Consider the following 13,726-nt stretch of genomic DNA (forward strand, 5'->3'; position numbering starts at 1 on the left):
GCTATGAGCTCTTTATGATTGACTTAACTCTCACTTAGAGCTTCTTCTATTCTTACATATTATTATGTTCAGTGTCTCTTTATATAATATCCATACCTGTAAACAACATGATGGCTTACTAGGGATATGTTGTGAAACACGTTTTTTTCTTTGACAAATATTTTAAAAGAAGAAAATGAAGAAATAAGGAAACCTAAGTATATTTACTGTTTTTGTACAATGACACATTTCTGACTATATTTGTATAAGTATATGATAAATAGCACAGAATCTGTAACACGTTCGGTTTTTTTTTTTTTTTTATCTCTAGTCTTTTCGAGGCCCGAATGTGCAAGCGAACAGCCAGGGGTGCTTTTTGGTCGCTTCTATCGCCTAAACGCGCTGCTTTGCGCTGCAGTGCGGTCCTCCTGCCACAGAGGGCGATGTCTGTTACAGTGCTGCAGCTCCAGCAAACTTCCGCTGGCCTGAAGGATTTGTGCCGCAGATTCGACAGAAATGTGTGTCTTTATTCAGTAAAAAATAGACTCTAAATCACGATTTAGTGAATAAATTTATTCTCATATAGGTTCTGGCCTGTATATAAATTAGTATTACTTCGCTCGTTGGTCGCAGAGGGAAATGGATGGACAAAAAGCAGGTAAGAAATTTGGCTAGCTTCAACTCGAATATGTTTTTCGGGTCTTCATGTTAACTCGGGCCAAATCAAAATAAACAGACGTGCATGGTTAAAAAAAAGGGCACCGTTTCATTTGGCGTTTTTTAATATTATGCTCAAACTATGGACACTATACAGAAAGAAAAGTACAAATAAGCTACAAACCGTAACCTGTTACGTTAACACACAGTGTCACCTGACTCCACGGTCAATGTAGTTCCCACACTTAAATCAGCATTAAATGACAAATTATACACGTGTACTTTACTATAGCAATAATTATCATAGAAGTTAACAATGTCTGGTTAGACGATCTGGTTAGTTTGGGAGTGGCTTTTAAGCTATTGTTCCTGTAATAATATGTTTCATTTGAGGTGGATTGGGAGTTGAGAGAAAACCGATTACTTGTTTGTTATTAATCTTTTTACATTTTCCAGCAGATTACATACATGCAGTATATAACACGGTAAAATTAGCCAATATCCACCCCACAGTTTCTCATATTGCCGCAAAATGTATCTTCTCTGTGCTACAAATATTAGTTGATTAACGCATAAACCTCTACGGTACAAGAAAAAAAAAACCACGACGAGATCAACTTATTTAACAAAAGGCTCTGGATATGCCACCTTTTCTCTCTGTGTCCCCAGCTGGTTCTGTGTTTATGTGTCGCCTGTGCAACGTCTTTTCTCCAAGTCGCTCCCAGCTACTTGCACATTGCTCCCAGCTGCACCCTCAGCAGGAGCCTCTAGATGACATCATTATTGCGCTGCAGCCTCTTGTGGCAGATCCTGTGGAGAAGCTGGCAGGTCAGAGCACCACCACATCACCACTATTACTATCACAAAAAAAGACCTTACTCAGGTCTGTAAATGTTTTGGCTACACAGACAATGATTGCAGAATAATGTCTTTGTTGATGCTGTTCTCTTAGGTGGATGTGTTGCAAGAAATGAAAAAACAAACAAACAGTGCTGCCTTTTTTTAACTGTTCTGTTGGATTATTGGCCCACAGAGACCCCGGTGAAGCGAAAACGAGGAAGACCAAAGGGCTCTACGAAGAAGATACGCACAGATTTGACAGAGGGCACGGCCATTTCCAGCCATTCTCCAGAGAATAACTCCAGAGAAGAAAAGAGAAAAAAGGAGGAAATTCAACAATTTAGTTCAGCAGAAGGTGGTATTGTTGCCTTATACAGTGTAAATCAATCTTTTGTTACCTGGTAGTACTGGTCTGCAGACTGCTGACTGATTATATTAGTTGGATAGCTGGTTCTTGTTTTGTATTCCTGATTAGTAATGTAGCTTTGCTGTTACTAATCTGTGGTACATATGTTTTTGTAATAATGTTTTTTTAGCACAAAAAAATGATGGGATATCAGGCCTGGAATGTAGACACTGCCATCGCTCATTCAGCAACAGGCGTCAAATCCTTAAACACATCTGCCTAAGAGAAGAGGATGAAGATGCAGATGAGGAGGAAAATGGTGAGGAATCAAAGGGCACAAATGTGAAATAATTTATCAGCAGGAAAGTCAATGCCTGCCGCAGATGATTTCAAAGAACAGTTAGTTGGAGAGCATGCTAGAAATGTTGCTTGAAGACTGTTAAATCTTTTCACACACACACTGAAGATGTTAAAGTAGATCTAGTTACTGTACCTAACATTTGAAGTTTATCAATTTAATACACACAATAATTTTCAGGGAGCATCTCTGGTACAGCAGAAGGTGAGGGAACGGAAAATGTGGATCCCGGAGGAGTTGATCCAAACCAGAATAAACACAACCAGACACAATCAGGACTTGATCGAGAAAGCAGTAAGATCATGAATATGGTTTCTTAAAATTAATCATTATTGGAAGAATAATGATCTGATCTATCTTTTGTTCTCTGTTTATAGAAGGGGGAAACTCTAGATCCTTAAAAACCAACCACAGTTGCATCTCCAAGGAAGGAGGCCAAGCAACAGGAAACAAAAAATCTGTTATCAGTGTTGTTCTGACAGAATATGAAACACTTCCAGGTTGGCATTAAAGCGGTATTTAAGCCTGCTTTTACTTTCTGGCTAAAAATGCAGTTTTATGAATAACTATAATACTTCACTTTTAATTCAAAAGGTGTTTTTAAAATGGTTCCTGTAGAGGAAGGTTCAGCAGAAGCAGAATCTGGTTCTATCAAACCTCAATCTCAACCTCAGGTAAGTGCTGAAATGCTGTGGAACAGCAAAGAGTCAGTTCACACAGATTTTAACCCCTTAAAGCCTGAACCATGGAATTGCCCAAATCAGTTTCTTAAATGGAGTGTTTATCGAACCTTCTGACAAATAAAAAAATAAAATATAGTAATTTGCATATATTAATTTTAATTTGTATCATGTTTGCCACATCCAGCTATTTTTGTAATTTATTCCTAAAAAATGTAACGTGCAATTTATTTTGTTTATCTGGGGGTAAAACTATTACACTGATTATGTTTCTAGGAGTCCTAAAAACTTATGTATTAAATACATTACATTTGGCTTTAAAGGGTTAAAATATGTTTTTTTTATGTACAACAAAGTCTTCTAACAAAGTTACACAGTTTAATTTACACATGGTTTGAGACCTCTTCCTTTTGTAACCATGTTAGCCACGTGGTGTTTTGATTTTATGTTGCTCATAAAACTCGAAATTACACAGAAGTAAAATTCAATTCTGTCCTTTAGAAACACAGGATTGTGCACAGTGTTTACATTATACTTACTTTCTGCTGACATCTCTATAACTTGTTAACAGTGTTTTTGTTGCAGTGAAGAAAGTTTTAGTAGTTCAGCTGAATTTGAACTCGTGATTCTGTCCTAAAAAAGATACCGTGTTTGTTGTCCAAAAGTATTTTGTGACATTATTATATTGATCTTTCTGGACATTCAGCACTCTGCAGTCGTCCAGAATGAGTCACATGATGTTGCAAGTGAAGCCATCACAGATAACCCTCAAACAGACCAGGAGCCAAGGTAATTAATAAATTATTAAACCAGAAGATTTCTTGTAAGTAATTAGAAGTCAGTGTAATTGATTTTAGGTGAAATAGTTGGTTTGTGAACATTAACAATCTTTTACAAGATTTTTAAGTTTCTGGTTGTCGCTGTGTGACCTGTCAATGTTTTGTTTTGTTTTCTATTCCTAGTTCTAATCCTACCACAACAACAACGACAAACAGCAGGGGCTTCCAGGAATGTTCTATCAAACAAGATGCTTCCAAGTACTTTTTGAATATTTTAATATTTGTAGTTGTATTTTCACTCAAATGTTGTTTCTTCATATGTGCATCATGTGAAAAAATAAGCGCACCCTTACTGCCTTTACAGAAATTAAGAAAGTAAGTAGCATCCAGGTGCTGCTAATCAAATTCACTTGACTGTTCCAGAGCAGCTGAGAATAGTTTTAAGGCCAATTCCAAACAATTTGTCCATCATTCTACAGAGAGAAAGATTATTTACAAGTATACAAGACAGTTATTAATCTAAGCAGGAGTGGGCGTCCCACTAAATTATCCTAGTATTAGACCACTACATATAATACCTTGCAGGCCTCAGTTAGCATGTATAATATTAAAGTTCATGAAAGAACTTAAAAAAATGGAAGCATGGATTAGGTTACATCTTTTGTAATAAAGTCCTTAGGACAGACAAAACCAGATGCAACATATTATCAACACACACACAGCTCATAGCATGGTGGTGGCACTATGATGATTAGAGCTTCTTTACAGCTGCATGACTTTGCAGTCATTGAGTGGACTCCTCTGTATACCAGAGTATTGTAGAGGCCATCTGCCCAAAAGCTAAAATGTGCAACAGATTAATGATCCCAAGCACAACAGCAAATCTATAACAGAATGGCTGAAAAAAAAGAATCAAGGTGTTGTAATGGCCCAGTCAAAGTCCAGACATCATCAGCCCGACTAAAATGCTTTGACCGGATCTTAAAAGCACTGGGCATAAATGAATGCCCGCAAAACCTCAATAAACTAAAGTAACGCTGTAAAGAAAAAGAGGGAAGAATTCCTTTACAGTGATGTGAGAGACTGTTAAAGTCCTACAGAAAACCTACTTCAAAAATTACTTCAAGTTATTGCAGCTAATGCTAACTACAAAATGCTGGCTCATGGGGTGCACTTAATTTTTCACACGGCAGTATAGACACGACTGTATGTGGATTTTATTTTACACAGTTTTTAGATTTGGGGCTACAGTGTAGCTAAAAGCTTCTTCTTATGTAATATGACAGGTTAGGTCCACCCTGTTTCACCATGATATCAACAGGAGTGAAACTGATCAGCTATGAGAAATGTAATATTGTCACCTGCTGTCTTACAGTTTGCCTCAGAGCCACCTGAAAATTTTTGCCTGTGAGTTCTGTAACAAAATCTTTAAGTTCAGACACTCACTGGTTGCTCACCTGAGGACACACACCCAAGAAAAACCGTTTCAGTGTCTGCACTGTGACTACGCATCGGCCATCAAAGGTAAATTAGTCTATAGATTTCAGGATGGCTGCGTAAATGAATACAAAGTTGAAGTTGTAGCATTAACTGGAAAAGGAAGAGTTGCACTACTTACTAGATTTGTCCTTTAAAGCAAACCTGAATGTTCACCTGAGGAAGCACACTGGAGAGAAGTTCAGCTGTCAGCACTGTCCTTTCACCTGCCTCAGCCCAGGACACCTCAAGGTGCTGGCATACTGCTCTCAGTAGTCATATTGTTACATGCTGAGTATTATTAGCATTAACACACAGGCTTCAAGATATTAAAGTTCTCTTTTGACCGTGTTAGATATACTGAATATATTTTCAGTGTGAAGCTGCATGGTTTGTAATTTGTGTCTCTGTGGATGCAGGTCCATATAGAGCGTGTCCATATGAAGGTGAAGCAGCACTGCGGCTTCTGTGAGAAAAAGTACTCTGATGTCAAGAACCTGCTGAAACACATGGAGAAACGACATAATCTAAAAGATCTCACTGTTTACCAGAGCTACCAACAACTGAGGTTTGTCCTGCTGAAGAGGTTTTCAAACTGTGAGGTGCTCCTCCAGGGAGGTGGTGCGTGAAGTGTTGAATGGGGTTTATAGCCAAAGACAGAGGGAAGAGTTCCTGATGCAACAATACGTTAATGTAGCTCATTGTAGATACACTATATTGCAAACGTATTTGCTAGAGGGACATCCCGTTCTTAATCCACAGAGTTTAACATGATGTCGGCCCACCCTTTGCTGGTATAACAGCTTCAACTCTTCTCTGAATGTTTTCCACAAGGTTTAGGAGTGTTTATGGGAATTTTTGACCAGAAGTCCTGGCTCGCAGTCTCCACTCTAATTCATCCCAAGGGTGTTCTATCAGGTTGATGTCAGGACTCCATTCAAGTGCTTTCACATCAAACGTGATCTTCATAGATCTTTCTTTGTAAAAGCTTGATTTTATACGCCTGTTGCCATGGAAGTGATTGGCACAGCTGAATTCAATGATTTGGATGGGTGAAGGAATACTGTGGGCAATATAGTGTTGTTTTTTTTTTTTTTTTTTTTTTTTTTTTTTTACTAATTTGGCTTGTAATTAATTGCAAATGATCTTTGCGAGTCACAACACATGCATTTTTTTTTTTTTAAATTTGGGTGAAAAGGGGGAAAATTACTTAATTTTGTCACTGTCAGATTTGGAAACTCTGATCTTTGCTGATATCTCTGACTGTTTCCTGTGACCCTGCCTTTGTAATCTGTTCCGTTTGTCTATATAATCCAGGTTAAAAACTCGCCAGGGCCTCAGACAGCTCCTTTACCACTGTCACATATGTAACCGACGCTTCAAAAACCACCTAGAGCGAGAGCGCCACATGTTAGTCCATGGGCCTAAGCGTCCCTACGCTTGCCTGCTCTGTGACCATGCCGTGACCAAGATGGTTGCCCTCTCTGCTCATGTCAGGAAGCACCTCTTCCTGTACGTGTGCTCCGTGTGTAACGAGAAGTTTGTCAGCTCACAGAGGCTGAAGAGTCACTTGACAGAGTGTCACCCAGGACTAGATCAAGAGCAGACCTTCACTGACTCCATCAACAGCAGCTACTATTTGGCTCAGCCTGGAGGAGACATGCTGGGGAGTGAGGCGAGCATGGACACACAGGAGTGCCGGATACCACAGGAGAGAGAAGAAGACAGAATACGAGAAGAGGACGGACAACATGGCACAGGGGGGAAGGAATGGGAAGATGTGGAAAGAGAACAGCTGAGAGAAGAGAGAGAGCAAGAGAATGAAGAAGAACAGGCTAATAAAAATCCCGCTGAAAGTTTAGAGGCAGTGCCGCTGATAGATGGAGAGATGGGAAAGGAAGTAGGAATAGAAGAGAGAGAAGCACAGCCAACCTTTAAAGACGGACAAGAAGAAGCAGCAGCAGAGAAGATGTCACACATTAACACGCCAGACTCATGCAGCTCTGCAGCTGAAAGACTCAAAGAGGACTCGCACACCTTGTTATCACAAGAGAGCATTCAAAGTCCACACTTAGAGGCTGGGACTCAAAAAAATGGACACGCACCTGCTGAGAACACACGCACATCATCTTCATCATCATCATCAGGAACTATAACCCCGTCTGATGCCAGCGCATGCACACATTTGTCTGCAGGTCCAGACAACAGCCAGGCTGCACAATCAGAGGAGGTAAATGCAAAATTATAATATGATTTAATTCCTAATGAAAATATTTCTTCTTTAGATGTTACCTCGTTTATGTTTTATATTTACACAAACGAGGAAGCACCTCCACATTAGCTGTATTATTCTTTAAGATCACAAACCAATATTACCAAGAGAAAAAAACACATTTTGTATTTTTTTTTTTTTTTTAAATGGTGAAAACAAGTGTAGTTTTACTGGGATTAGATTCCTTAATCTGGTCGTATCCTTCTTCCTATTTGTATGACTTTAAATATGTAGATAGTCCTGCTTAATTTGCCAATGCAGAGATTCAGTTTGAAGTAGCGTCCTCTGCATGAGTGCTGAGCAATAACTATTTTATAGTAAGTTTAGTTCTCACGATAAATCATCTCCGATAAATCACTCATGGTAAGAAGACAAGCATTTTTATCCAGTCTTATACTGAGGTTGCATTTGTCCATTTCTGCTGGTAGGTTTCAGAGGGTTCCCATCACAATGCATTCGAGCAGGTGTTTTCATCCCTTCAGAAGACTCAGCTCAATATGGAGACTTTCCAGCGGCTTAGGAAAATTTATGGAGAACTAGAATGTCAATACTGCGGTAAGACAAATAAAAAAACAAAACTCTTTGAGTAGATTGGATTTGCTTTGTCCTGCTTTTTTTAATATTCACTTAACTGTAATTTACTGTTAAATACTGTGTGCAGCTCCTAATCACAGTTTTGTGCCGCACAGGTAAACTGTTCTGGTACAGAGTCCACTATAACAGCCATGTGCGCACACACACCAAGGAGCACCTGCATTACTGCTCAAAGTGCAGCTACTCTTCCATCACCAAAAGCTCTTTAAAGCGACACCAGATCCAGAAGCACAGTGGCTTGCTGCTGACTTGTTCGAATCCTGACTGCAAATACAGCACGCCTGACAAATACAAACTTCAAGCACATATGAGAACACACAAAGAGCAGGTAACTAGCCTGAGCAGACCAGTTCCTAGTGATAGGTTCTTAATATGTGGTGCTGTTGAATTTATACACTGAGGCTTAAACAACTAAAAATGATTGCTCCTTCAGCCTTTCCTTGTGTCTTCTCTTCAATTACAGGGGAGGAGTGAGACGTGTCCTGTCTGCCATCGTAATTATCCAGAGCACAGACTAAAGCACCACATTAAAACATCACACCCTGGTAAAGAACACACAAGCATTGCTGTGTCACTACAAAAAAACTATATAACTCATTCTTGTTTGTTTTTATTTTAAAGCAGATTCAGATCTGTCTTTTTAAAACTGCCAGTATTACCTTTTGCTCCTGCCTCACTAAATCCAAATTATATTATTATATAATTATATATATTATATTATTATTATAACTTTTTATTGGGCACGTATTGTGAGCACAGTCAGTCAGGTAATTTTATATAAAAATAATGTTGCTTTCATAAATACACAGTGTAGAATGGTCTTCCAGCAAACTGATGTGATTTCATAAACTTAGTTTTAATCTATTAAAAATACACGCGGAACTGATTTGTGGAAGCTGCCATGTTGGCCCACCATCTTGAAGTGGCTGAGATGGACTGGCGATGTTCCACCTACTTGAGTTTTATGTGTCTGGCTAGAGACTGTCCACAGACTGTCCACAGACTGTCCACAGACTGTCCACATACGTAGTACGGCAAAGATGGAGGAGAAGAGCTCGTACGCATTTCTGTCCCATGGTGGCAAATTTTAAGTAGTGCCTCCACCATCAGACTCAGGATATGTAGGATGATGCTTCTGTTTAATCATCCGAGAACCCGTCCCCTTCACCAAAAAGTAAAACAACTCAACTGGGATCTGGATAAAAACCTCATCCTCCCCTTCCGCACGTTAAGCCACATTTTACAAACTCAATTCAGAGCTCTAACACACAAAATATCCCTAAACACGCTTATTTATTCCAGATATTAATTGTTATCAGCAGATTAAACATGTGGCCGCCCCGTCTCCAGAGAGCTTTCAAAACGAGCCAACTAAACAACAACAACAACAGCTAAGCTATGCGTCATAAACTAAGTTATGCCAGCTAATGTTAGGCTCGAGTCTCTTAAAAATCACACTTTCCCTCTGATAAATAGTTTGATTATACTGAACAAGAACTTTTTCACTAAGTGTCCGAGTCCAACAATGTTAGATCCACTTCCAAGAAACTTTCCCTGATGCTGCTTAACAGCAACAATTGACTGCAATCTGCTGACATCTACTGGTTAGATTTTACACCCCGGACCTTTAAATGATCAAAGTGTTGCAGTTGCTTTCAGCCAAAGCTGTCGCACAAGGCTAAAATAAATAAATAGCAAAGCTAGTTTCTGTTGCTAACTTTCACAATATTTTGATGCCCATTAGAAATTTGCCATCTTGTACATTTACTGCATGTTTCTTTGTTTGCATGGATGTTTTGGACAGACACTCTTCCTATACAAGGTAAAGGACTGATGGTGCAGCGTGCGGAGAAGTGCCCTTACTGTGACTCCTACTTCCTAAAGAACAGCAGTGACTTTCAGCAGCACATCTGGGCCCATCAAGGTCTGATAACACTCTGCTCTTTAAAGCTGCCGACACGCACACAGCACAAGTCCTCAGCACATGTGGGCGAGCACCTCTGCACAGAGTTTTACTGTATCATTATTTTTGAAAGCTGAGTTACCATCTGTCCCTCTTCCTCCTGGCCGTCGTCCAGAAGAATGAAGCAGACTGCAAATACACATGCAGATGTTGTTGAGGGAAATTGGCCCATTAGTCAAGTTACTCTTAAAATGATGAAAACAAAAACAAGCAAAATTGTCCATGTGTAATGCTGGCAAAAGAAACACTTTAATGGCTATTTTTCTTTTGCACTGGTCTCTGCAGCAGGACTTTTTGTTCTGCAGATGTTTTTTTTAAAGGTGAATGAGATTGCTAAAATTACTTTAAGACTGAAGAATATGTCCCTGCTCGGCTGAAGCTGCTTAATATATACAGCCTGTTCATATCTGCTGTAGAGTACAACATTTTGTCTTGAGGAAGCAAATTGCTGTACTCGCTTGATTTGATAAGTTTTTTCACCTCGTCAGTTTATAAAACAACAATTTTCAAAAAAGTTTATCTGGCTTTATTTTCTTTTTCTTTCTATTCTAATACTTGGCTGACTCTAATCCAGATCACCGATGGCTGCACCTTTTCAACAGTCACTCGTAAATACAATTGGCACCAAGTATCCATAAAATATCCACTTTAGTCGCGTATCTCTTAAAAGTTCAGGAGTAAAAACATTTTCCTGCTGAGATTTGCTGTTTATGGCTTAAATATAATTTGATTGCATTTGGAAACGAAGATTTCCATGTTCAAAATGTCTATTTATTTTTTGCTTAATAATTTAATTTAATTGCTTAATAATCTTTTCTGCTGGCAGCTTGTTAAGTGTGTGTTTGTATGTTGTTGTCTGTGTGGGTAGGTTTGAAGCCATACGTCTGCAACGTGTGTGACTATGCAGGTCGCAGTAAAAGCAACCTGAAGACTCACATGAACCGACATAATACGGAGAGACGTCACCTCTGTGATCTGTGTGGGAAAAAGTTCAAATCTAAAGTCACGCTGAAAAGCCACAGACTGAGCCACACAGATGAAGGTATGCACTTTGTTAAAATTACATTATGTATTTCTTTAATATTATAATTTAGAATTAATGATAACTTTGCATATGTCACAAATGCTCTTAATGACCAGTGATGATAAATGTCACAGTGTTTACTTTGCGTCTGTCCAGGGAAGCGGTTTCAATGTTCAGAGTGCGACTTCACCTCGGTCTCTAAACCTTCCTTACTCAGACACATGGAGCAGCACGCTAAATTTAAGGTCAGATTACATCTAACCTTACCATCCTCAGTTTTATTATTATTTATCTTTTAACAGAATATAAATAGAGCGACAAACCATCAGGGTCCGTGATTCCATCTCAAATCAACACGGGCCTTTTATGATACAAAGTTTCAACACCTATAATGATTACTGTGAGATTTTAGCATCATTTATCAAATATAAAAAAAGAGTAGAATAAAGAAATACAGATGACTGAAAATAGTGTAGCAGCCGTAATCCTTACACCAAACTCCTTGAACCACAAAACTTTCATGCAAATCTCAAACGGTCGAGCAGAAAATGTTCTAAAAGTTGGTTGATTTCAAATGAAATGACCCATCAGCATTCTGTATTTAAAAAAAACTTGCTTTAGATATGCTGCAAAATTTTACCCAACAAGAGAAAACTAGAATTAAACAGCAGCACTAACATGTGTTTGTCTCTGTAGCCGTTTCGTTGTGCTCACTGTCACTACTCCTGCAACATTGCTGGCGCTCTGAAGCGGCACTACAATGTGAAGCACCCGGATCAGAGATACGAGAATGCCGGACCCGGATTGCCAAACCCTGACGCCCTGAAACAGCAAGGTCCTAACTCTGCTCTCCCTCCACTATGTCCAGGCACCTTGATTATTATTAATTAATATATAATTTCACTGCAGCTAGACATTTGTAAAACATTTGAATACAGCGTTGACATTTGTTTTCTCTTGGCAAGCTCTGGTTACTACATTGTCTGACCTCTGTCGTAGCTGTAATTGTTGTCTGACTTAGAGTATGTAGGGTTTCAAACAAAGTGTAATATAGCTCTTTGTGTGTGCTTATGTTTAGGAGGTATGAAGTGTCCCGAATGTGAATTTGTTTATGGCACAAAGTGGGAGCTGAATCGTCACCTGAAGAGCAAACACAGTCTGAAAGTGGTAGAAGGCCCTTGGGAGGTAAACAAATACACAAGATACAATGATAATAAAATAAAGCTAGCTGGGTGTGAACGCTGAAGTGTGTGGACTGGTAGCCTAGAAAGGGTATTCTGTTTATCCGGATGTAGAGTTTACTGTAGAGAAACGGGGCCCGGCGAGCTACTGTAGCTCTTCTGTGTTGTGCCATCTGCTTGATCCAGAAGAGAAGACTAACTGCTCCATTAGTAAGACTCTTTGGTTATTGTTTTGGTATCAGGAATATTGGAACAGATCATTTTCTCTAAAAATCACGTCTCTGTGGCTTTCAAACCCAAAAACATACTACGCCAAAGAACTGGTCTACCCCAAGGATTGGGTCCCCCGGCACAAAGAGAGTAATGTAGTGCAGGTAGTGAAGTACCTGGAGGATTGCTGTGAATTATACATTGGGGAAAACAAACAGCCTCTGGCTAAGAGCTGCTACTTTCACCCAATTTATGCTTCAGCAGGAAATCTACTACGTAACTTGATCTGACACTGAAGAGATTACTTAAATGAATGAGAAAACATTTCTCCCACATCCAGATGAACAGGATTTCTATACATGAATGATTGAGCATGCATCCAAACATAGAATGAAATTTTATCACTTATTTACCGCTGTCCTGTTTGGCTAAGTAAAGAAGGTAAACATTGTATCCACACCATGTCATCCATACCATGTTAGCACCTTAGTATCCCATAGCTGTAGAATGTTACCATTGGGTTTATTTGTAGTAACTAGAAACTAACTTAATATAATCTCTTCCTTGTGTATGAATACGTAGGTGGGAGAGGAAGTAGAGGCGCAGTATGTGTCTGTGGAGGATGAACAGCACCTGTCAGAGGCAGCATTAGCAACCCTGCAGGACAACGGTAAAACCTTCAAGAAGCATCAACAGCTTCAGGATAACTGAAGCTGTTTTATGTGCTTATAATGTGCGTTTACCTATGTCCTATATAACACTGAATTCATTTAGTGCCTTTTCTGTTCAGTTAACATCCAGCAGATCACTGAGCTCAGTTCAGAGACTCAGGATGCTGTCACCTCCATGGTCGCCATGGCTCCAGGCACTGTAGCTGTTGTACAGCAGGTGAGCGACAAAACATCACCATGTAAGGAGGTGAGATTTTACAAAATGGCAAAAAGTTTATGTTGAGCTGTCTCTGAAGTTGCAGGTGGCCGACGAGCAGGAAGTCGGTAACTGCAGCAACCAGCTGATGGTGGTAAACACAGAGGGGGCCCTAAATGGTGACCAGGTGATGGTGTTAGAGGAGGGACACAGCCTGGAGGCACTGACAGTCCTTACTCAGGGAGACGACACACACCACTATATTGTCTACGTACAGGAACACACTGTAGAAATCAACTAGTGTTTTGCTACCATTTTACCATAATGTACCAATAAACAGTAAAATATGGATTTAGCAACATTTTCAACACTTAGTTACATATATTTTTCAGACAGTAATGAAATTAAGTGCAATACGCCTGTGATAATGTGGTATATTTTGTACTAACAAAGTATATTTTAATAAAATCTCTTCCCTTGAATGTGCTTGCTTCATTTCA

The 13,726-nt window shown here is 39.3% G+C and overlaps 1 protein-coding gene across 3 annotated transcripts; it reads left to right on the forward strand.

The window, feature by feature from the left end:
* The first annotated feature begins 382 nt into the window (after nt 1–382).
* On the forward strand, nt 383–13,708 carry zfat (zinc finger and AT hook domain containing). 3 transcript variants are annotated; one of them, XM_004565156.6, is made up of 24 exons: nt 383–637; nt 1,306–1,464; nt 1,670–1,831; nt 2,013–2,141; nt 2,361–2,474; nt 2,558–2,680; nt 2,775–2,854; nt 3,567–3,649; nt 3,823–3,897; nt 5,015–5,163; nt 5,276–5,367; nt 5,535–5,683; nt 6,433–7,345; nt 7,816–7,942; nt 8,077–8,309; nt 8,445–8,526; nt 9,786–9,905; nt 10,813–10,986; nt 11,125–11,213; nt 11,665–11,803; nt 12,047–12,153; nt 12,942–13,029; nt 13,150–13,247; nt 13,327–13,708. In XM_004565156.6, the coding sequence occupies exons 1-24, from the start codon at nt 619–621 to the stop codon at nt 13,525–13,527; spliced, it is 3,705 nt and encodes a 1,234-aa protein (XP_004565213.4). In that variant the 5' UTR covers nt 383–618; the 3' UTR covers nt 13,528–13,708. The 3 variants fall into 3 exon arrangements, with proteins under 3 accessions (XP_004565213.4, XP_012778407.3, XP_012778408.3); XM_012922953.4 differs by having other exon boundaries at nt 13,333–13,708; XM_012922954.5 differs by having other exon boundaries at nt 2,799–2,854.
* The last annotated feature ends 18 nt before the right edge of the window (nt 13,709–13,726 follow it).

This window comes from Maylandia zebra, linkage group LG11 (genome assembly GCF_041146795.1).
Source record: "Maylandia zebra isolate NMK-2024a linkage group LG11, Mzebra_GT3a, whole genome shotgun sequence".
Taxonomy (NCBI): Eukaryota; Metazoa; Chordata; class Actinopteri; order Cichliformes; family Cichlidae; genus Maylandia; species Maylandia zebra.